General features: G+C 39.9%; 1 protein-coding gene across 2 annotated transcripts; it reads left to right on the top strand.

Annotated features, from left to right (window-relative positions):
* Positions 1-21541: 21541 nt before the first annotated feature.
* On the top strand, positions 21542-24932 carry LOC140881746 (trihelix transcription factor GT-4-like). 2 transcript variants are annotated; one of them, XM_073287293.1, is made up of 5 exons: positions 21542-22232; positions 23068-23106; positions 23955-24059; positions 24240-24464; positions 24567-24932. In XM_073287293.1, the coding sequence occupies exons 1-5, from the start codon at positions 21623-21625 to the stop codon at positions 24767-24769; spliced, it is 1182 nt and encodes a 393-aa protein (XP_073143394.1). In that variant the 5' UTR covers positions 21542-21622; the 3' UTR covers positions 24770-24932. The 2 variants fall into 2 exon arrangements, with proteins under 2 accessions (XP_073143394.1, XP_073143393.1); XM_073287292.1 differs by having other exon boundaries at positions 21546-22232; positions 23928-24059.

The raw sequence follows: 24932 nt of genomic DNA, 5'->3' as shown, positions 1-24932 counted from the left end.
GATATGGCTGAAAGACTCGGTTCATGAGATCCATGAAAACCGCTGGAGCATTGGTCATCCCAAATGGCATCACGAAGAACTTGTAATGCCCATATCGTGTCCTGAAAGCAGTCTTGGACACATCTGCATCTCTAACACGCAACTGATGATAACCAGATCGCAGATCGATCTTGAAGAACACTGAAGCTCCCTGCAACTGGTCAAATAAATCCTCTATCCTTGGCAGTGGATACTTGTTCTTCACTGTGACCCTGTTGAGCTCTCGGTAATCGATGCACAGTCTCATACTGTCATCCTTCTTCTTCACAAACAGCACCGGAGCTCCCCACGGAGAAAAGCTAGGACGAACAAAGCCTTTCTCTAACAACTCCTGAATCTGCTCCTTCAACTCTTTCATCTCGGTAGGAGCAAGTCTGTACGGTGCCTTAGAGATAGGCACAGTGTTTGGCACTAAGTCGATGCTGAACTCCACCTCTCTCACTGGTGGAATTCCAGCAACATCCTCCGAAAAGACATCCGGAAAGTCACGAACCACCTCTATCTCTGATAATGATCTGCTAGATGGCTCTGAAGTCGTGATAATACTCGCTAGAAACCCCTGGCAACCCCGTCTCAACAACTTCCTCGCTTGAATATGAGATATCACCTGAGGAATATCACTGCTCTGAGATGCATGAAAAGTGAACGGGTCGCCTACTGTAGGTCTCACTGACACTGATCTCCGACGAAAATCAATCGAAGCTCCATTGACTGTCAACCAGTCCATACCCAAAATAAGATCAAAACCACTCAAAGGCAAAACTACTACATCTGCTCGAATGGAGTGTCCCTGCAGCTCTAACTCCAGTCCTCGAATAACCTTCGAGGTAGAAATAATCTGCCCTGACGGCATAGTAACATCATACCCACTGTCACTACTCTCAGGTGTGATGCCTACCCGCCTGATAAACTCCAGGGAGATAAACGAATGCGTAGCCCCTGAATCTAGCAACACAAACGTGGAGTTGCCTCCAACTAGAATTCTCCCTGCACGCAGAAAATTCCCAACAGTTTCATACCCCTACTAAATTTTCCCCAACGAGTCACTATAAATTCTTAATTCTAATCACAAGTAAAATATGCTTCCTATTCTAACATGCAGTTAAATAACCCAAATAACAATAATTCCAAATTAAAGACTAAATTTTTAACCAAAGGAAAATTATTAAAATGCTAGGGATAAGATATACCGGTGATCAAGGAGGTGTCTGGATCTACCTCCTCAGCCTGCATCACAAACACCCTACCAGCGGTGTTCTTCTTCCTGGGGCAGTTAGCAATCTGATGCCCTGGCTCCCTACAATGGTAGCACACTCCCGCTCCCAAAAGACAAGGTCCCGAATGCATCTTCTGACACTTCGGGCAAGTAGGATAAGCTATGGCATTAGGGGCCCCGCCCCTCTGCTGCTGCGGCCTCTGCTGCTGTGGCCTCTGCTGCTGATTCGGGCCCTTAGCCGGCCCTGTATACTGCTTCTTCGCAGGAGGCTGCAAAGATGGTCGCTGGTACCCAGCCTGAAACTGCCTCTTCCCCTGCTGCTCCCTCTGGATCTCTCTCCGACCCTCCTCGGAACGCAAGGCTCTACTGACTGCAGACTCATAAGTAAGGACGTCTGCCATGCGAACATCATGCTTGATATCCGCCCTCAAACCCTCCACAAACTGCCTCAACTTCTCTGGTGGACTATCTGAAATCAGAGGCACAAAGCGACAGCCCCTCTCAAACTGACTCACGTACTCGACCACTGTCTTGTCCCCCTGACGGAGACTCATAAACTCCCAGATCATGCGACTGCGCACATCCTCTGTGAAGTACTTGGCGTAGAAGATACGCCTAAACTCTGTCCATGTCAGTGTAGGAAGGTGAACTCCCCTGACGGCACCCTCCCACCAAAGCGTTGCGTCACCCCTCAGCATGTACGTCGCACAGTTCACCCTGTTGATGTCTGTGATTCCCATATAAGCAAAGATGGACTCCAGAGAGCGAATCCATCTCTCAGCCACCAAAGGATCGGTGGTACCAACAAACTCCTTGGGTCCCTTCTTCTGGAACCTCTCAGCAACGTCCTCCTCGTGGGACAACCTGGGACGAGTAGCCTGCTGCTCTAACAGAGCAGTAATCCCTGCCATCATATTTGCATTGGCCTGCTCCAATGCTGCTAGAGGGTTCTGCGGAGGTGGAGGTGGAGGTCCCCCACGTCTGTTAACTGGTCTAGGAGGCATTCTGCACCACCACATATTTATTTACGTAAATCGTCATGCATAACTAAGTTGTTTAAAAATTAATGCTAACTTAAATTCTAAAAATTAAATCATGCTATAAACACTTAAAACTTATAGACCGGTAGCGTGGATTTCTGAGCTCGCATAGTAGTTATGACCCCTCCAAGGACCGTGCTCTGATACTAACTGAAACAACCCTAACTCTATAATAAATAAATATGCGAAAAATTTTTTTTTTCTTATATACTTACTAAATAAAATATGTACATATATGCTCATACATATATGCACAGAATAAAAATATTTAAAATAAATAAATAAACAATTAAATACTTAAATAAAAATGCATTCTTAAAAATAAAATAAATATCTGAGTCAAACATTTAATTAAAATATGGCATAAATAAAATGAATAAAATTTGCATGCACTGAAAATAGTTAATAAAATATTCTAAACTCACAACCACTGAAAAATAATAAAAATATATCATGCAGACATAAATAAAACATGCATGTGACTCAGACATCTATCACGGTCACGGGGTCACTACATGTCTGCTCATACATCCTCGCCTCCGGTGGGAGCTACATCATCCTCTATGTACTCACCTGCACCATACCAGTGTAGTGAGCCTAGAGGCCCAACATGCTAACATAACAAGGGTTTAAAATAATTTAAAACAATTAAATACTAATACATACATATGCATGAATGAGCATGCTTCAAAAATACATAACATATCATAACTTAAATTAACTTAAAATAACATAATACATAACATTGTTGAGCAATTAAGTTTTCTAACATCGCATGGTTGTATCCGTAGTGTAACCTTAAATCATACATTAAATACTGATCAGCGTGGAAACCAACGTACGTGGCCGGTGACGAATCACCTCTTAAATTGGCAGTAAACTGCCCTTCAATCATATGGGGACGAATCCCCCTTAAATTGTCACACTACTTAAACTTCCAACATAAAATATTTTCTTGCTCAACCTTAAACATTAAATCATGCATAAAATATTATTTCATGAATGCATGTACTTGAATAAAATGTGTGTCCTTCATATATATTTAATTTAATTTCTTACTAACATATAAATATTAAAATAACTTCAATGCATAAAAATAATTAAATATATAATCAGGACACATGCGAATTTTCTCATGGATTGTACTGGACTGCTGGCCCTAACACTCAAGCCCATTTACTTAAATCTGGCCCATTAACACTGAGACTGGCCCAATAACATACTTAAGCCCAATAAAAATTATTCTAAGCCCAATTAAATAATTAAAGCCCATTAAAACATTCTAGGCCCAATAACAACTTAAACTGGCCCAATGGGCCCAAAAGCCCAAAGACTGACCCAATAACTTTCATGGGCCCTAAAGCCCATAAAAATTAGTGGGCTCACTTATTTAAAATTATTTAAGCCCAAATAATTAAATTCAACCCGAAAATAATTAAATGGAACCCAATTAAATTTTGAGATTTAATTAGGCCCATTAAACCATTTATTAAACTAAAAACTTAAAAATAAAAATACCCGAGCCCGGCCCACCTAACCTGGACCGGGACCACCTGACCCGACCCATGCCTTAACTGACCCGACCCAGACCCATCCCTAGACCCGGTTCAGGCCAGAACCCACAAACCCGTTTCCCCCCCCCCCCCTTTCTTCCCTTCGGCATGGCCGTGAGCAGCAGGCCCTAATGGCCAGCTGCCGGCCCGCTCCGGCCGCCCCTGGCCGGAACGCTGCTGCCCAGACATAGCCCACGTCTGGGCGGTCCTAGCCTAGCCCTCGAACCCCATCCATGCAGCCCAGCCTCTCACGAAACCGAGCCCTTCCCTCAGAACCCTAGTCTGCAACTCTCTCGGCCGAACTGTTCTACCAAGGTACTAGGCTTGTTTGGCTCGAGCCCCTCGAGCCATTTCAGCCTAGACCCCTTCCATACAACCCATTGAAACTAACCAGCAGCTAGGCACGATCCATGAAGGACAAAAACGTGGGATGAATTAGCAACAAATACACATGGTTTAATCCAACAAAACCCACCAAGTTTTCTGAAAATTCTTTGAAAAAAACAATCCTACTGATCACGCACACACCCACATAATCACTAATATGGCACATTAAAAATGAAAAGAAACATGCCTTTCACCGTAAACGACGAGAAACACGGGCGTGGGACGGTTCCGGGACGACGGGACGAAAAAAAAAGAACTTTGGAGCTTCAAGGATCTTGGCTATGGTGTCTTCTTTAGCTGCTGGGTCGAGGAAGGAGAGTGGAGGGGTGGGATGGCGGCTGATGGAGAGTGACGTGTGGGTGTGTGTGGGGTTGGGTAGATTAGGTTTTAATATTTAAGAAAATAGGTTTTTAGGTTAATTAATAATAATTAAAAGTTTTAAAAAAATAATATAAAATTTAAACATTCTAAATAAAAGTTCAAATCAGAAACTTAAATTAAAATTTATAAAATCCCGAAATTAAAAATTAGGGGAATTTTAAAGATAATTAAAAGTCATTATTTTGACTTATTTTGACTAAAGACGGACTCCTAAAATTATATAAAATTAAATACTTAAAATTTTGAGATAATAAAACTCAAAATAATATTTTAGGGCTCTAAAAAGGCTCATGAAATAATTTGGGTGGAAAGTTGTCATCTCGTCCGTCCACGGTCCCGTCTACGCGATAAAATAATTAAAATACTAAAAATCATAAAAATCACAAATTATGGGTTAAATGTTTAAAAATTAAATAAAACATGCACAAATAATTCACATAATTATTTAACCCATAAATCTAAAATTTAAATAATTAAATATCCTAATTATGCATGCGGATTTACGTATTTAAAAATACCGGGTGTTACATTTAAAGTGCAGTTTAAAGCTTATAGAGTTATGTATTTTGTTATATCCGGATATTTCTTGCTGAGCCATTAGACTCGCTAGACTTTATCGATGCAGGTAATGATGATTAGGTGGTGCAGTCTGGCGAGCGGTGGTGGTTGTGTGGCGGTGCAAATCGTGACCATACTGTTTCCGCAATTATTTTAAAGAAATATTTTTAAGAACAATTTATGCATTTTTTGTTGTTGAGAGTTGATCAGAATATTTATTTTATTAGGTGCCAGTTACTTTTCCTGACTGTCAGATTATTTTTAAGTATTTCTTAAGAGGTTTATTTGACGTTTGCAGTTTTTGAATATTTCAGTTTAATAAAGTTACTGGATTCTTGCCAATCACTTTTAAATTAATGTTATTCCCTACCCTGATTATTATTATTGTTATTATTAATATCTATTAACATATTAAAAAATAGTTAGCATTTTAATAAATTTTATTTTTAAATGTTTATTATTTATTAAAGTTAAGAAAAATAGAGAGCGTCACAGTTTCATTCGAATGTTTTTTAGTTTCAAGTGTTTTTAAGGCGTGGTTTTGTTTAATGTTCATTTATATTCTAAGTTTTCATTAAAATTCTGTCTTAGTATTATTCAATAAACATTTGATTATTTCTTATAAAAAATTTTCCTGTTATTTGTCATTTTATTGAAGTTATGACTTATTCAGTTATATATTTTTTTAGATCAATGATGAAATATCATGATGAATGTCTAGCTGATTGTAGTACGACACATACAATTCTTCAAAATAAAAGGTATTTTCTGGAATAACATTAGCTGAAAATAATGTTACAAAAATATCCGGCACATCAAAAATTATTGAGGGCTGTGGAAATGCAAAAATCATTTTACCAAATGATACAAGCCTATACATTAAAAATGCACTATATGCTAGCAAATCCTGGAGAAATTTGCTCAGCTTTAAAGATATTCGTCAAAATGGATATCATATTAAAACATTAAATGAGAATAATGTTGAATACCTTGGTATTACATCTATTATATCTGGCCAGAAGCAGATAAAAGAAAAGTTATGTGCACTCCCTTCTGGGATGTATTTTACCACAATAAAAACAGTTGAAGCAAACACTTGCACAAACCAAAAGTTTGTCGACCAACAAATATTCAAACTATGGCATGATCGGCTTGGTCACCCTGGGGCAACAATGATACGCAAAATAATAATGAACTCAAATGGACACCCTTTAAAGAACCAGAAGATTCTTTTGCATAATGATTATTCATGTGTTGCTTGTTCACAAGACAAATTAATTATAATACCTTCCCATACAAAGGTTGATGTTGAAATTAAACCTTCTTGGAAAGAATCCATGGGGATATTTGTGGGCCTATACACCCACCATGTGGACAATTTTGCTATTTCATAATATTGATTGATGCGTCTACTAGATGGTCACATTTAAGTTTGCTTTCAACTCGAAATATAGCATTTGCTAGACTACTTGCGCAAATTATTAAATTACGAGCCCAATTCCTAGATTATTCAATCAAGAAAATTCGTCTTGATAATGCTGCTGAGTTTAAATCGCAGGCATTTGATGAATATTGTATGTCAATAGGGATTTCAGTTGAGCATTCAGTTGCCCATGTTCATACACAAAATGGCTTAGCAGAGGCATTTATTAAATTATTGCAGTTGATTGCTAGACCATTATTGATGAGAACGAAACTTCCATCTTCTGTGTGGGGCCATGCCATAATACATGCTGCATCATTGGTTCGCATAAGACCAACTAATTATCACCAGTACTCACCCTTACAACTTGCTTACGGTCGAGAACCTGATGTTTCTCACCTTCGAATATTTGGTTGTGCAGTTCAAGTCCCTCTCCCAGCCACACAACGTACCAAAATGGGTCCACAACGTAGAGTTGGGATTTATGTGAGATTTGATTCACCATCTATTATTAGATATTTGGAACCTTTGATAGGTGATCTTTTTACTGCAAGGTTTGCAGACTGCCACTTTGATGAGTTGGAATTTCTAACTTTAGGGGTAGTAAAGTTGTATCCTAAAGAACAACGAAAAGTTAGTTGGAATGAGAAAACACTATCTTATTATGATCCTCGAAATAATCAAAGTGAGCAAGAAGTTGAAAGAATTATTCACTTGCAAAGAATTGCGAATCAATTGCTCGATGCTTTTGTCAATACAAAGAATGTGACAAAGTCACGTATACATGCAGAGAATATCCCCGTGAAAATTGATGTCCCTGTAGGAACAACTAATATTCAACCTGCAAACGAATCTAAAATATGCCAGAAGCGTGGTCGGCTAATTGGTTCAAAGGATACTGTACCTCGAAAAAGAAAGGTACAAGATAAAGAAAATTCAAAAGCTCCCAAAGAAGCAATTTCGGGTGATATAGTAAGAGAAATCAATGAACCTGGTGTTGGAAATATTCCTGAAGAATTGCAGCTCAGTGAAAAAAATGAGATTTCAACAAATTACATATCATCTCAAAAATTGTGGGATCGAAATGACACAATTATTGATAATGTCTTTGTCTTAAATGTGGCCCTTGACATTATGCATAATGGGGACCTAGAACCACAATCAGTTAATGATCGTCAAAAAAGATATGACTTGCCAAAACGGAAGGAGGCCATACAAGCTGAATTAGATTCACTAGAAAGATGTAAAGTGTTTGGACCCGTAGTTCGAACACCTGAAAATGTAATCCCAATAGGATACAGGTGAGTTTTTGTACGAAAGAGGAATGAAAATGACGATATTGTAAGATACAAATCTCGACTCGTAGCCCAAGGTTTCTCGCAGAGACCTGGAATTGACTATGAGGAAACATATTCGCCTATGATGGATGCCACGACTTTTTGATTCCTGATTAGTTTAGCAGTATCTAAAAGTCTTGATATGCAACTCATGTATTTAGTAACTGCTTATCTTTATGGTTTGCTTGATAGTAATATATATATATATATATATATATATATATAGAAAGTTCCTGAAGGACTCAAACTATCAGAAAAAAATAATGCAACTCCCAAGACTATGTTATCAATAAAGCTGCATAAATTCTTGTATGGATTAAAGCAATCTGAACGCATGTGGTACAATTGTCTTAGTGAATATTTGTTAAAAGAAGGGTACACAAATAATGCTATTTGTCCATACGTATTTATAAAAAAGACAGATAAGGGTTTTAAATGTAGTGACCTTTACCTGGATCACCTACTAAACAGAACTTAGGCATGGAATTAACTTAATTAAACAGATATCAGAATAAACTGCGGAAACATTACTAAAATTACAATTCCAAGGCAAGAAATCTGTAAATATCCAAATATTATACAACCAGATCGAACAACTGTATCAATCCAATAACAACAGAAATAAAACCTAGGCGAAGCTCCAGCTGACCAACCACTGCCTAGCCCCTCTTGGATCCACCCGCCTCATCCAATCGCAAACTGCCCCATGGAATAGGGTGTTCAGAAACACAGAGTACGAGACGTGAGCATAAAATGCTCAGTACGAGAGTATGAGTATACATGCATGCAAAGTAAACTCCCTATAAACTCGAGGTCAATGATCAGATAACAGAGACAGACCGGGTGTAACACCCGGTATTTTAAATACGTAAATCCGCCTGCATAATTAGGATATTTAATTATTTTAAATTTTAGATTTATGGGTTAAATAATTATGTGAATTATTTGTGCATGATTTAATTTATTTTTAAGCATTTAACCCATAATTAGTGATTTTTATGATTTTTAGTATTTTTATTATTTGATCGCGTAGACGGGACCGTGGACGGACGAGATGATAACTTTCCACCCAAATTATTTTATGAGCCTTTTTAGAGCCCAAAAATATTATTTTTGAGTTTTATTATATCAAAATTTTAAGTATTTAATTTTATTTAATTTTAGGAGTCCATTTTATTCAAAATTAACCAAAAATATTGACTTTTTAGCATTTTTAAAATTCCCTTAATTTATAATTTCGAGATTTTCATATGTTTAACTTAATATATCAGATTTCAACTTTTAATTAGAGTTGTTAAATTTTATATTTTATATTTAAACCTTTTTAATTATCTTAAAACCTATTTTTTTTAATTTAAAAACCTAAACCTAATCTACCCAACCCCACACACACACACGCCTCAAACCCTTAGCCGACACTCATCTCCCCCACCTTCTCCTTCATCGGCTTCAACAGAAAACACAGCCCCATAGCCGAAAGCTTCAAGTTCTTTGAGTTATTTTGGAGGTTCGTCGTCCCGGAGTCCCGTAAACGCATCGTTCGTTGTCAAATAATTATCAAAGGCATGATTCTTCTTATTTTTATGTACTATATCAGTGTATATTTATGAGTGTGTCGTGTATATACTGATTGATTTAAAGAATTTTCAGAAAAATGTTGGCTTTTGATTGTTATGCACTTGGTCATGTATTCATGCCATATAGCTCACGTTTTATGCAACCATGGGGCGTCCAGCTGCTGTCCAGAGGTTCATTGGCTAGGTGAGGGTGGCTTGGACCTGGGTGGCTCGAAGAAACTGAGCCAACACAGCCCGGAGAGGGCTGGAGGTGGTTTCGGCAATGGGGCTGCGCAGGTTAGGGTTTGGGAGAAAGGGGTGGAGGCTTGGTGGATTGTGCTGCATGGGGTCGGACCCATGGGCAGGTTAGGTCCTGCAGGACCTTGGGAAGGTCCTGCCGGCGGCGGTCCGGCCAGTGGTGGCCGGACTGGTGCGGCAGCAGCCCTGGAAGGGCTGCTGCACGCAGCCGAGTGCAATGGGGAGAGGGGGGATCGGGTTGGGCTGAGTTTAGGGGCCTAGGTCGGGTCTGGGTGTCCGGGTCGGGTCAGTAGGTTAGTGGGTCGGGTCAAGTGAGTCCGGGTCTGGGTTAGGTGGGCCGGGCTCGAGTCTTTTTATTTTTAAAATATTTTATGAATTAATGGGTTTTTGAGCCAATTAAATTAAAATAAAATTATTTGGACTCCCAAATAATTTTATTTGGACTTTTAAAATTTTAATTAAGTTAATCCATTAATTTTATGGGCTTTTGAGCCCATAAAATTTATTGGGCCAGTTTTTGGGTTTTTGGGCTCATTGGGCCAGTTTAAGTGTTATTGGGCTTAGTGAAATTTTAATGGGCTTATTTAATTTAATTGGGCTTAGAATAATTATTTGGGCTTAAATTTAAGTTAATGGGCTTAAGTATGATAATGGGCCAGATTTAAGTTAATGGGCTTAAGTATGATAATGGGCCAGATTTAAGTTAATGGGCTTGAGTGTTAGGGCCAGCAGTCCAGGACCATCCATGAGAAATTGCATGTGTCCTGATTATATATTTAATTATTTTTATGCATTTAAGTTATTTTAATATTTATATGTTAGTAAGAAAATTAAATTAAATATATATGAAGGACACACATTTTATTCAAGTACATGCATTCATGAAATAATATTTTATGCATGATTTAATGTTTAAGTTGAACAATAAAAATATTTTATGTTGGAAGTTGAAGTAGTGTGACAATTTAAGGGGGATTCGTCCCCATATGATTGAAGGGCAGTTTACTGTCAATTTAAGAGGTGATTCGTCACCGGCCACGTACGTAGGTTTCCACGCTGATCAGTATTTAATGTATGATTTAAGGTTACACTACGGATACAACCATGCGATGTTAGAAAATGAATTGCTCAATAATGTTATGTATTATGATATTTATGTTTATTTAAGTTAAGTTATGTTATGTAATTTTTAAGCATGCTCATTCATGTATATGTATGTATTAGTATTAAATTGATTTAAATTATTTTAAACCCTTGTTATGTTAGCATGTTGGGCTTCTAGGCTCACTACACTGGTATGGTACAGGTGAGTACGTTGAGGATGACATTGTACCCACCGGAGGCGAGGACGTATGAGTAGGCATGCAGTGGCCCCGTGACCGTGATAGCTTCTGAGTCACTATGCATGTTGTTATTTTCGTCAGCATGATACAGTTTATATTATTTTACAGCAGTTGGGTGTTTCGAATATTTTATTAAATATTTTCAGTGCATGCACACTTTTTATTCAATTTATTTATGCAGTATATTTTTAATTATAGGGTCGACTCAGATATTTAATTAATTATTTATTTATTTATTTATTTATTTTTAAATCTTTTTATTCTGTGCATATATGTATGGGCATATATGTACATATGTTATTTAGTAAGTAAAAAAAAAAAAAAAATTTCCGCATATTTATTTATTATAGAGTTAGGGTCGTTTCAGTTGGTATCAGAGCACGGTCCTCGGAGGGGTCCTCACTGCTATGCGAGCTCCGAAATCCACGCTACCGGTCTGTAAGTTTTAAATGTTTATAGTATGATTTAATTTCTAGAATTTAAGTTAGCATTAATTTTAAACACTTAGTTATGCATGGCGATTTACGTAAATAAATATGTGGTGGTGCAGAATGCCTCCCAGACCAGTGAACCGACGTGGGGGACCTCCACCTCCACATCCACCGCCACCTCCGCAGAACCCCATGACAGCATTGGAGCAGGCCAGTGCTACGATGATGGCGGGGATTACTGCTACGTTGGAGCAGCAGGCGGCACGTTCCAGACTATCCCATGAGGAGGACGTGGCTGAGAGGTTCAAGAAGAAGGGACCTAAGGAGTTTGTTGGTACCACCGATCCTTTGGTGGCTGAGGGATGGATTCGCTCTCTTGAGTCCATCTTTGATTACATGGGGATCACAGACACCGACAGGGTGAACTGTGCGACATACATGATGAGAGGGGATGCAGCCCTTTGGTGGGAGGGTGCAGCTAGGGGAGTTCACTTGCCTACACTGACGTGGACGGAGTTTAGGCGTATCTTCTATGCCAAGTACTTTACTGAGGATGTGCGCAGTCGCATGATCCGTGAGTTCATGAGTCTCCGTCAGGGGGACAGGTCTGTTGTGGAGTATGTGAGCCAGTTTGAGAGGGGCTGTCACTTTGTGCCCATGATTGCTGACAGTCCGCAGGAGAAGCTGCGACAGTTTGTGGAGGGCCTGAAGGCTGAGATCAGGCATGATGTGCGTATGGCAGACGTCTTTACATACGAGTCTGCAGTGAGTAGAGCCTTGCGTTCCGAGGAGGGTCGGAGAGAGATCCAGAGGGAGCAGCAGGGGAAGAGGCAGTTTCAGGCTGCATACCAGCGTCCATCTTCGCAGCCTCCTGCGAAGAAGCAGTATACAGGGCCGGCTAAGGGCCCGAATCAGCAGCAGAGGCCACAGCAGCAGAGGCCGCATCAGCAGCAGAGGGGCGGGGCCCCTAATGCCATAGCTTATCCTACATGTCCGAAGTGCCAGAAGATGCATTCGGGACCTTGCCTATTGGGAGCAGGAGTTTGCTTCCACTGCAGAGAGCCGGGGCATCTGATTGCCAACTGCCCCAGGAAGAAGAACACCGCTGGTAGGGTGTTCGTGATGCAGGCTGAGGAGGTTGATCCAGACACCTCCTTGATCTCCGGTATATCCTATCCCTAGTATTTTAATGATTTCCTTTGGTTAAAATTTAGTCTTTAAAATGGGAATTCTTGTTATTTGGATTATTTAACTGCATGTTAGAATAGGAAGCATGTTTTACTTGTGATTAGAATTAAGAATTTGTAGGAACTCGTTGGGGGAAAATTTAGTAGTGGTATGAAACTGTTGGGAATTTTCTGCGTGGAGGGAGAATTCTAGTTGGAGGCAACTCCACGTTTGCGTTGCTAGATTCAGGGGCTACGCATTCGTTTATCTCCCTGGAGTTTATCAGACGGGTAGGCATCACACCTGAGAGTAGCGACAGTGGGTATGATGTTACTATGCCGTCGGGGCAGATCATTTCTACCTCGAAGGTTATTCGAGGACTGGAGTTAGAGCTGCAGGGACACTCCATTCGAGCAGATGTAGTAGTTTTGCCCTTGAGTGGATTTGATCTTATTTTGGGTATGGACTGGTTGACAGTCAATGGAGCTTCGATTGATTTTCGTCGGAGATCAGTGTCGGTGAGACCTACAGGGGGCGACCCGTTCACTTTTCATGCATCTCAGAGCAGTGATATTCCTCAGGTGATATCCTATATTCAGGCGAGGAAGTTGTTGAGACGGGGTTGCCAGGGGTTTCTAGCGAGTATTGTCACGACTTCTGAGCCATCTAGCAGATCATTATCAGAGTTAGAGGTGGTTCGTGACTTTTCGGATGTCTTTCCGGAGGATGTTGCCAGGATTCCACCAGTGAGAGAGGTGGAGTTCAGTATCGACTTAGTGCCAGACACCGTGCCTATCTCTAAGGCACCGTACAGGCTTGCTCCTACCGAGATGAAAGAGTTGAAGGAGCAGATTCAAGAGTTGTTAGAGAAAGGCTTTGTTCGACCTAGCTTTTCTCCTTGGGGAGCTCCGGTGTTGTTTGTGAAGAAGAAGGATGGCAGTATGAGATTGTGCATCGATTACCGAGAGCTTAACAGAGTCACAGTGAAGAACAAGTATCCACTGCCGAGGATAGAGAACTTGTTTGACCAGTTGCAGGGAGCTTCAGTGTTCTCCAAGATCGATCTGCGATCTGGTTACCATCAGTTGCGTGTTAGGGATGCAGATGTGTCCAAGACTGCTTTCCGGACACGATATGTGCATTACGAGTTCTTAGTGATGCCATTTGGGCTGACCAATGCTCCAGCGGTTTTCATGGATCTCATGAACCGAGTCTTTCAGCCATACCTAGATCAGTTCATCATAGTCTTTATTGATGATATTTTGATCTATTCTAGGAGCATCGAGGAGCATAGACAGCATCTTCAGACCGCCTTGCAGACTTTGAGGGAGCATCGGTTGTATGCCAAGTTCAGCAAGTGCGAGTTTTGGCTTGAGCAGGTGGCATTTCTGGGCCACATTATTTCGAGAGATGGAGTTGCAGTCGATCAGTCTAAGGTGGAGGCAGTGCAGAATTGGGGCATTCCGAAGAATGCTTCAGAGATTCGCAGTTTCTTGGGTTTGGCCGGATACTACAGGAAGTTCATCAAGGGTTTTTCCTCTATTGCAGTACCCTTGACTTCCTTGACCATGAAGAATGCGAAGTTTATCTGGAGTTCAGACTGTCAGAGGAGCTTCGATCAGCTGAAGGAAGCACTCACTACAGCACCAGTGTTAGCGATGACAGTACCACACGAGGAGTTAGTAGTGTACACCGACGCGTCTAAACTTGGTTTAGGCGCAGTGCTTATGCAGTGTGGTAAGGTTATTGCGTATGCGTCGAGGCAGTTGAAGATTCATGAGCAGAACTACCCGACGCATGACTTGGAGTTGGCAGCAGTGGTCTTCGCTTTGAAAATCTGGAGGCACTATCTGTATGGCGAGAAGTGCAAGATTTTCACAGACCACAAGAGTCTGAAGTACTTCTTCACACAGAAGGAGTTGAATATGAGACAGCACAGATGGTTGGAGTTGGTGAAGGACTATGACTGTGACATTAGCTACCATCCGGGTAAAGCTAATGTAGTGGCCGATGCTTTGAGTCGGAAGTCGTCAGTGGTATCATGTTTGACTGTACAGTTACCACTACAGACCGAGATTCAGAGATTTGGCTTGGAGTGTTATCCGAGTGGCCATGCACCGAGCTTGTCAGTGTTGACGGTGCAGCCAGTTCTGCGAGATCGGATTAGAGAGGGACAGTCCACTGATGAGGAGTTACAGCGATGGAGACAGAGAGATGAGGCTAGAGGTAATCTCTTGTATACAGTGGAGGATGGCATCGTTCAGTACCGTGGGAGGATATGGGTACCGAACGTCGATCAGCTGCGAGCTGAGATTTTGACAGAGGCTCACGCATCTCCGTACTCCATTCACCCCGGAAGTACAAAGATGTACAAAGATTTGCAGCTATTGTATTGGTGGCCAGGGATGAAGAGTGACATCGGGAGAGTGGTGTCCGAGTGCTTGACTTGTCAGCAAGTCAAAGCAGAGCATCAGCGTCCAGCAGGACTTCTTAGACCTCTCCCTATTCCGGAATGGAAATGGGAGAATATTACGATGGACTTTGTGGTTGGCTTACCGAGGAGTACCAGAGGGTGTACAGCGATTTGGGTGATTGTGGATAGACTCACCAAATCAGCTCATTTCTTGCCGGTGAGGACTACTTATACTTTGACACAGTATGCAGAGCTCTACATCAGAGAGATTGTTAGACTGCATGGCATACCAGTGTCTATTGTGTCAGACAGAGATCCGAGATTCACCTCAGCGTTTTGGAAGAGTCTGCACACAGCTTTGGGGACTAGACTTTTGTTCAGTACAACATTTCATCCCCAGACAGATGGTCAGTCTGAGAGGGTGATCCAGGTTCTCGAGGATCTTCTGAGAGCTTGTGTCATTGATTTTCGAGGCTCTTGGGAGACTAGACTGCCATTAGTGGAGTTTACCTATAACAACAGCTTTCAGTCGTCTATAGGTATGGCTCCTTATGCGGCACTATATGGGAGGAGATGCAGATCTCCTGTGCATTGGGATGAGGTTGGTGAGCGGATTTTGTTGGGTCCTGAGATTGTGCAGCAGACAGCTGACATTGTGACACAGATTCGAGATAGGATGAGGACTGCTCAGAGTCGGTAGAAGAGTTATGCAGATGCCAGACGACGAGATTTGGAGTTCGCTGTAGGTGATCACGTATTCTTGAAGGTGTCACCTATGAAGGGAGTAGCGCGTTTTGGACGGAGAGGCAAGCTTAACCCGAGGTATATAGGGCCATTCGAGATCTTGGAGCGAGTTGGCACGTTGGCCTATCGTTTAGCTCTACCTCCAGGGCTAGCGGCAGTGCACAATGTTTTCCATGTATCCATGCTTCGGAGATATGTCTCCAACCCATCGCGTGTATTGGATTTCGAGCCCTTACAGTTGCCACCAGATCTTGTGTACGAGGAGAGACCAGTGCGGATCTTGGCTAGGGAGGAGCGGAGGCTTAGGACGCGGGTCATACCGATGGTCAGAGTCCAGTGGCTGAATCACTCGGAGGAGGAAGCTACTTGGGAGACCGAGGCAGACATGAGGACTCGCTACCCAGAGTTGTTTGGGTAAGTACTTTAATTTCGAGGACGAAATTCAATTTAAGGGGGGGGAGAATTGTAACACCCGGTATTTTAAATACGTAAATCCGCCTGCATAATTAGGATATTTAATTATTTTAAATTTTAGATTTATGGGTTAAATAATTATGTGAATTATTTGTGCATGATTTAATTTATTTTTAAGCATTTAACCCATAATTAGTGATTTTTATGATTTTTAGTATTTTTATTATTTGATCGCGTAGACGGGACCGTGGACGGACGAGATGACAACTTTCCACCCAAATTATTTTATGAGCCTTTTTAGAGCCCAAAAATATTATTTTTGAGTTTTATTATCTCAAAATTTTAAGTATTTAATTTTATTTAATTTTAGGAGTCCATTTTATTCAAAATTAGCCAAAAATATTGACTTTTTAGCATTTTTAAAATTCCCTTAATTTATAATTTCGAGATTTTCATATGTTTAACTTAATATATCAGATTTCAACTTTTAATTAGAGTTGTTAAATTTTATATTTTATATTTAAACCTTTTTAATTATCTTAAAACCTATTTTTTTTAATTTAAAAACCTAAATCTAATCTACCCAACCCCACACACACACACGCCTCAAACCCTTAGCCGACACTCATCTCCCCCACCTTCTCCTTCATCGGCTTCAACAGAAAACACAGCCCCATAGCCGAAAGCTTCAAGTTCTTTGAGTTATTTTGGAGGTTCGTCGTCCCGGAGTCCCGTAAACGCATCGTTCGTTGTCAAATAATTATCAAAGGCATGATTCTTCTTATTTTTATGTACTATATCAGTATATATTTATGAGTGTGTTGTGTATATACTGATTGATTTAAAGAATTTTCAGAAAAATGTTGGCTTTTGATTGTTATGCACTTGGTCATGTATTCATGCCATATAGCTCACGTTTTATGCAACCATGGGGCGTCCAGCTGCTGTCCAGAGGTTCATAGGCTAGGTGAGGGTGGCTTGGACCTGGGTGGCTCGAAGAAACCGAGCCAACACAGCCCGGAGAGGGCTGGAGGTGGTTTCGGCAATGGGGCTGCGCAGGTTAGGGTTTGGGAGAAAGGGGTGGCGGCTTGGTGGATTGGGCTGCATGGGGTCGGACCCATGGGCAGGTTAGGTCCGGCAGGACCTTGGGAAGGTCCTGCCGGCGGCGGTCCGGCCAGTGGTGGCCGGACTGGTGCGGCAGCAGCCCTGGAAGGGCTGCTGCACGCAGCCGAGTGCAATGGGGAGAGGGGGGATCGGGTTGGGCTGAGTTTAGGGGCCTGGGTCGGGTCTGGGTGTTCGGGTCGGGTCAGTAGGTTAGTGGGTCGGGTCAAGTGAGTCCGGGTCTGGGTTAGGTGGGCCGGGCTCGAGTCTTTTTATTTTTAAAATATTTTATGAATTAATGGGTTTTTGAGTCAATTAAATTAAAATAAAATTATTTGGACTCCCAAATAATTTTATTTGGACTTTTAAAATTTTAATTAAGTTAATCCATTAATTTTATGGGCTTTTGAGCCCATAAAATTTATTGGGCCAATCTTTGGGTTTTTGGGCCCATTGGGCCAGTTTAAGTGTTATTGGGCTTAGTGAAATTTTAATGGGCTTATTTAATTTAATTGGGCTTAGAATAATTATTTGGGCTTAAATTTAAGTTAATGGGCTTAAGTATGATAATGAGCCAGATTTAAGTTAATGGGCTTAAGTATGATAATGGGCCAGATTTAAGTTAATGGGCTTGAGTGTTAGGGCCAGCAGTCCAGGACCATCCATGAGAAATTGCATGTGTCCTGATTATATATTTAATTATTTTTATGCATTTAAGTTATTTTAATATTTATATGTTAGTAAGAAAATTAAATTAAATATATATGAAGGACACACATTTTATTCAAGTACATGCATTCATGAAATAATATTTTATGCATGATTTAATGTTTAAGTTGAGCAATAAAAATATTTTATGTTGAAAGTTGAAGTAGTATGACAATTTAAGGGGGATTCGTCCCCATATGATTGAAGGGCAGTTTACTGTCAATTTAAGAGGTGATTCGTCACCGGCCACGTACGTAGGTTTCCACGCTGATCAGTATTTAATGTATGATTTAAGGTTACACTACGGATACAACCATGCGATGTTAGAAAATGAATTGCTCAATAATGTTATGTATTATGATATTTATGTTTATTTAAGTTAAGTTATGTTATGTAATTTTTAAGCATGCTCATTCGTGTATATGTATGTATTAGTATTAAATTGATTTAAATTATTTTAAACTCTTGTTATGTTAGCATGTTGGGCCTCTAGGCTCACTACACTGGTATGGTGCAGGTGAGTACGTTGAGGATGACATTGTACCCACCGGAGGCGAGGACGTATGAGCAGGCATGCAGTGGCCCCGTGACCGTGATAGCTTCTGAGTCACTATGCATGTTGTTATTTTTGTCAGCATGATACAGTTTATATTATTTTACAGCAGTTGGGAGTTTCGAATATGTTATTAAATATTTTCAGTGCATGCACACTTTTTATTCAATTTATTTATGCAGTATATTTTTAATTATAGGGTCGACTCAGATATTTAATTATTTATTTATTTATTTATTTAGTTATTTTTAAATCTTTTTATTCTGTGCATATATGTATGGGCATATATGTACATATGTTATTTAGTAAGTAAAAAAAAAAAAAAAATTCCGCATATTTATTTATTATAGAGTTAGGGTCGTTTCACTGGGCCCTGGTATGTAGCACACTGTGCCGTCGCTTCAGGAGGTGGCTCCCATACCATAATACCAGTGGATATGCCGGACCCAAATCGATGGCAGTCCAACCACTAACAAGATAGGGAAAAACCCTACTAACAAACATCTCGAAGGAGATAGCTCAGTATGCAAATGAATGCAGCATAAATCAATGACATATAAACCATGCAGTCACATAATACATGCATACTCAGTCAGGATATCTCGAATAGTACTTTCGTACCTCAAATCAGTGCAAGCTCTACCAACTCTAGGTCCATGCCTATAGTCTGCTCTACACTGCCAAATGATACTACTATCATTATAGCGCTCTAAAAGCCTTAACTAAGCTATTGCATACTCCTAAATATTTATAAGAAGCAAAAGCTATACCTTCGTCCGTTGTTAGCCCTTTGATGTTGATACCTCCAGAACTTGGGCACAACTCCGCTACGACTATCGAACGCCTCGACGACTCCCGGGTCAAGCCTAGGAAGGCTAGAACAACTCAAATACGACTAGAATAGAGAGGAAATCCGGAATTGGAAATTGAAAGTGAATTCTCGGCCTTCTATTTATAGACAACGATCGGAGCCTCCGATCCTCGATCGGAACGTCCGATCCTGCCATCGGAGCTTCCGAAGATCCTGATCTGCCACGTGTCAAAATATCACTTGTTGACTTCGGATAGGGGTGATCAGAGCTTCCGATCCAACCACATGTCATGCCTGACGTAATAGCATTGGAGCTTCCGATCCTGTATCGGAGCTTTCGATCCTGTTCGGAGCTTCCGATCCTGTTCGGAGCTTCCGAACTCACCTTCGGAGCTTCCGAACTCTACCCAAGTAATAATGATTAATTTCTTAATTACTGATTTTGGGTACGGGCTACTACATTGCAATTGTGGCCGTATATGTTGATGATCTAAATCTTATTGGCACTCCAGAAGAGCTTGCTAAAATTGCCAATTACTTGAAAAATGAGTTTGAGATGAAAGACTTGGGAAGGACAAAATTTTGTCTTGGACTACAGATGAACATTTACAAGATGAGATATTTGTTCATCAATCATCATATATAGAGAAGGTATTAAAACGTTTTTATATGGATAAGGCACATCCATTAGCATCACCAATGGTTGTTCGATCACTTGATTATAACAAAGATTCTTTTCGACCACTTGAAGATGGAGAAAAGATCAAAGGTCCAGAAGTACCATATCTAAGTGCGATTGGAGCATTGTCATATCTCGCAAATTATACTCGTCCTGATATAGCATTTTATGTTAATCTTCTAGCGAGATATAGCTCATGTCCAACCCGAAGACATTGGAAAGGTGTAAAACACATTTTTCGTTACCTTCGTGGTACAACTGATATGAAATTATTTTATTCAATAAAATCAAATTCTTCTTTAGTTGGATATGCAGATGCAGGGTATCTTTTCGATCCACATAAAGCTAAATCCCAGACAGGTTATGTGTTTACACGAGGAGACACTGCCATATCATGGAGGTCAGTGAAACAATCCCTAACAATGATATCTTCAAATCACTTTGAGATTATGGCAATGCATGAAGCAAGTAGAGAATGCGTATGGTTGAGATCTATGACGCAACACATCCAAGAATCATGCGGGTTGCCAACAACCAAAGATAGCCCGACAGTTATATTCGAAGACAATACTGCATGCATTGAACAATTAAAAGGAGGCTACATCAAAAGGGATAGAACTAAGCATATCTCACCAAAGTTCTTCTACACACACGAGCTTCAAGAAAATGGTGATATTGATATTCATCAGATTTGTTCAAGTGATAATGTAGCTGACCTATTCACAAAGGCACTACCGACATAAACTTTCAAGAAATTGGTGCACAAAATAAGGATGCATCAGTTAAAGGACCTTTAGATGATTGAGATCAGGGGGAGCTGTACTCTATTTTTTCGTTCAGGTTTTTTCCATTGGGTTTTTCTGACAAGGTTTTAACGAGGCAGCACTCAAGCCCCCATATCTCTCTGTAGCGATTTGTTAATTCAATAATCATCTAAGGGGGAGTGTTATAATTTGTTGTAGATGATCATTGAGATTAGGTTTATCATGCTATCTACTATTCAAATCTGTAAATGCACTCTATAAATAGATGTCTCCAATGGTGAATAAAACATTACTATTCATTCTCTCATCTCCATATTCTTTATAATTTTAACAATAAATGGGATATATAAATATCCATTAATTAGAACTAAATAGTTCAATGCACCGTCTCCTATTTTTATGAGTTTTGAAATTTTTCCTACACTTTTCTGTTTTATAACTACATGTATGTTTCGATTTTGCAATATATTGCATTCGTCTTATATTTAAGATACATACAATGTGTGTGCTACGGTCGCTTATATATCTAAAATTAAATAATTTATTAAAAAAATGCTTTTCAAAATTGTTCTTTATATATATATATATATATAACACAATGTTTATATCAGGCTTATCAGCTCGGCCTTGGGTGACTGGGTCTAACAGACCAAACGAGCCAAAGCTCAAACACCCATCTGTTTCGGTTTGTTCTCACCGCAAAACCCCCAGTCCCACCCTTCTTCCTCCCATTACACTCCCAAAAAATGTACATGTCTGAAAAACCCCAACAACAAGACTCGATCGATTTCTACAACAATAAACAAGAATCCCATCCCACTAACAACATGATCATTCAACTTCCCCCTCACCTCCACCACCTCACCGATGGACCCGACACCACCGCCACCACCATTTCCAGCGGAGGGGATGACACAATCAATACGCCGGCGGCCGCCAATAATCCATCATCCTCGTCTGCTCCCAAGAAAAGAGCCGAGACTTGGATTCAGGAAGAAACGCGGGCCCTTATCTCTCTCCGTAGAGAGATTGACTCTATGTTCAATACCTCCAAATCTAATAAGCATTTGTGGGATAACATATCCTTGAAGATGAGGGAAAAAGGGTTTGACAGATCCCCCACTATGTGTACAGATAAATGGAGGAATTTACTGAAAGAGTTTAAGAAAGCTAAGCAGAATCATGACGGAAACGGAAACGGATCTGCTAAGATGTCTTATTATAAGGAAATTGAAGATATTCTGAGGGAAAGGAGCAAGAATGGTCCTACCTGGAAGAATCCCATACCTCATACCAACGCTGCTGCTGCTGCTGTTGGTTCTAAAGTTGATTCTTTCATGCACTTTGCTGATAAAAGTACTATATTTTTCCTTTCCTTGATATTAAATTTCTCTTGTTAATATTCATGCTAAATGTTTGAGATATGGAAATGTGGTATTCTACAAATTTAGGGCTTGTTTGATCCACTTTGCGGTGTTTAAAAAATGTGGACTTTGTTTCTGTAGTTATGGAGTTCCTAGTTGCAAAGGTGTCTGCTTTTGGTGGCATCGTTAACTAGTGAGTAGTATTGCTCAAGTGATGTACTCGGCACTTGCTTTGGGTGTGTTATAACTTATACATACTCTGTTATCTGTATCCTTCGCTGGCACATTTTTTGCAAGATCATGTTTAGTGATTGAATCTCTTATTCTCAACTTTCTGCAGCAAACCAGTTTGTGTTGCATTGTTTTTGCTTTTATTTTATAACCTTTTGCTAATGCCCTGTTTGGTTTTCATTGTTGGAAGTCATGGAAACGGGTATGAAAGAATTCTCCAATATTTTCTAGAATAATTTGCAAGTGTCCATATAATTTGTCCATGTATCTATCTATAATGACAATTCCTTACCTTCAATCATAGTACAATTTATGTGTTGAATCTTGGTAATTAAATTTGGTTGGCAATCTTTTTCCTTTCCATGGATAAGTTGTCCTTGATTGTACATTTTATATTTATTATTCATGAATTTTGTTTCTTATTTACAAAAATCATGTCCAGGACTCCAGGCTATTTGGGGTGTGTACTTGATTTCTCTGTATCCCTATTTTAATGTTATTTACCCATGAAGCTTTATGTGTTAAAAAACATGTTCCTATAATTTCAGATATTTCTCTATCTGGGCAAACTAATCCAACTTTTTTGTCTTCTGCAGGTATTGACGATAACAATCTTACTTTTGGACCTATGGAAGGTGTGTTTATCAATCAAAGGCTTTCCAAAGTTTAATGCGTTTGGATTAAAAACTTACTCTTAGTTGCATTTTGGTTGTTAATCACATATGATATCTGCATACGAGGCATGAATGTATGAGGTACAAAAAGTTCCATGTAATTTCATTGTTTAACAAAGCATGTAATAATTCTATCACATAAGAATAGTAATTGTGTTTGAAGGATTCTATTGTAATCTTTTGGATTCCAACTTGGCTTACTTTGCTTCACGAGTTATTCAGGTTTGTTTGACGAAGCAAGAGGAGTCAGGTCCATCTCTTTTTGAGAGAGCATATTCACTAAAATCTAGAATGTAGTAAAAAAATTTATGGACTTTGCCAAAGAGACGGGATTGATTGTTTATCTTGTCTCTCACATTCTTCCCCCAAAGATGGCTGAAGGGTTTTGGGTTTAGTGCACTTCCTGACATTGCCAAACGCAAGAATAGGCGGCACTCAAGGGTCTCTCTTCTGGGTTAGAGGTCGGGGAATGAAGGATAACCTAAGATACCGACGTGGCAATAAAGTGGCAATTTTGAATTTTCAATTATTCAATAATAATTGTATCATGGACAGACAATGTCATGTTTCATTTTCCTCGTGATTATTAAAGTGCAAATTTTTTCAATGAATACTGAAAAATTATAAACTGTCCAAATTAGCACAGATTTTTTACGAAGTAATGCTCTTTTAACCAGTTTTAACATATTGCCGATGTAAATATGTTCTTTTCATCATGGTTTGTGTGTTGAGACAATTCCTATTATAAATGGAAGAAATTTTAGTAGACCCTTTGTATACAGCTAATGGCAGGTCAACCCTCAATTTAGAAAGACGTTTGGATCATGATGGGCACCCTCTCGCCATCACTACGACTGATGCTGTTGGAGCAAGTGGCGTTTCTCCTTGGAATTGGAGAGAGACTCCTGGAAATGGTTAGTCTGCAAAAAGAATGTGCATAGCCTTTGAACGTTACAGATATTAGAAGTTGAGTGTCCATTTATAGTTCTGATTTGTTTTATGTAGTTACAATTTCTTGACAGTAAAATTGGAAGTTGACTGTCCATTTATAGTTAGGATTTTTTTGCTGTCTGATTATTATATTTATTTGGCAGGTGAACAGAGTAACACTTACGATGGTAGGGTTATAACCATAAAGTTGGGGGATTATACTAAGAGGATAGGGATTGATGGGACCGCAGATGCCATCAAAGAAGCCATTAAATCTGCTTTCAGGTTAAGGACAAAACGTGCATTTTGGTTGGAGGATGATGACAATGTAGTTCGAACGCTTGACAGAGACATGCCTTTGGGAAACTACACTCTTCATGTTGACGAAGGTCGGTTGTGTGCAACATTTCCTGTAGCTCTTGAATAGTGTCACAGTTATAGACTTGTAGTACCGTGGTTTACTGGTGCTTAGTATATTCCTAACTTTGCAGGCCTCACAATAAAAGTTTGTTTTTATGAAGAGTCGGATCACTTGCCAGTACACACCGAGGACAAAACATTTTACACTGAAGATGATTTTCGTGACTTCCTGTCCCGCCGTCGGTGGACTTGTTTGAGAGAATTTAATGGCTACCGGAATATTGATACAATGGATGAGCTCTGTCCGGGAGTTGTATACCGTGGTGTTAACTAAGGACTGACCACAAACTGTTGTGCCTGGCCCTTAGATAACAAATTAACGGGGGTGTCATTGTCCGTGTGTGATTTGTAAAGAAACTCTAGGTTAGTTGTCATGTTTTACAAAAACACATTCGCACCTGTTCATTCCATCCCAAGAATGAAAGTTTTTGTTGTTA

This window comes from Henckelia pumila, chromosome 2 (assembly GCF_033568475.1).
Source record: "Henckelia pumila isolate YLH828 chromosome 2, ASM3356847v2, whole genome shotgun sequence".
In the NCBI taxonomy this organism is placed as follows: Eukaryota; Viridiplantae; Streptophyta; class Magnoliopsida; order Lamiales; family Gesneriaceae; genus Henckelia; species Henckelia pumila.
The sequence above is the reverse complement of the archived record's forward strand: the minus strand, read 5'-3'. Positions and strand labels throughout refer to the sequence as shown.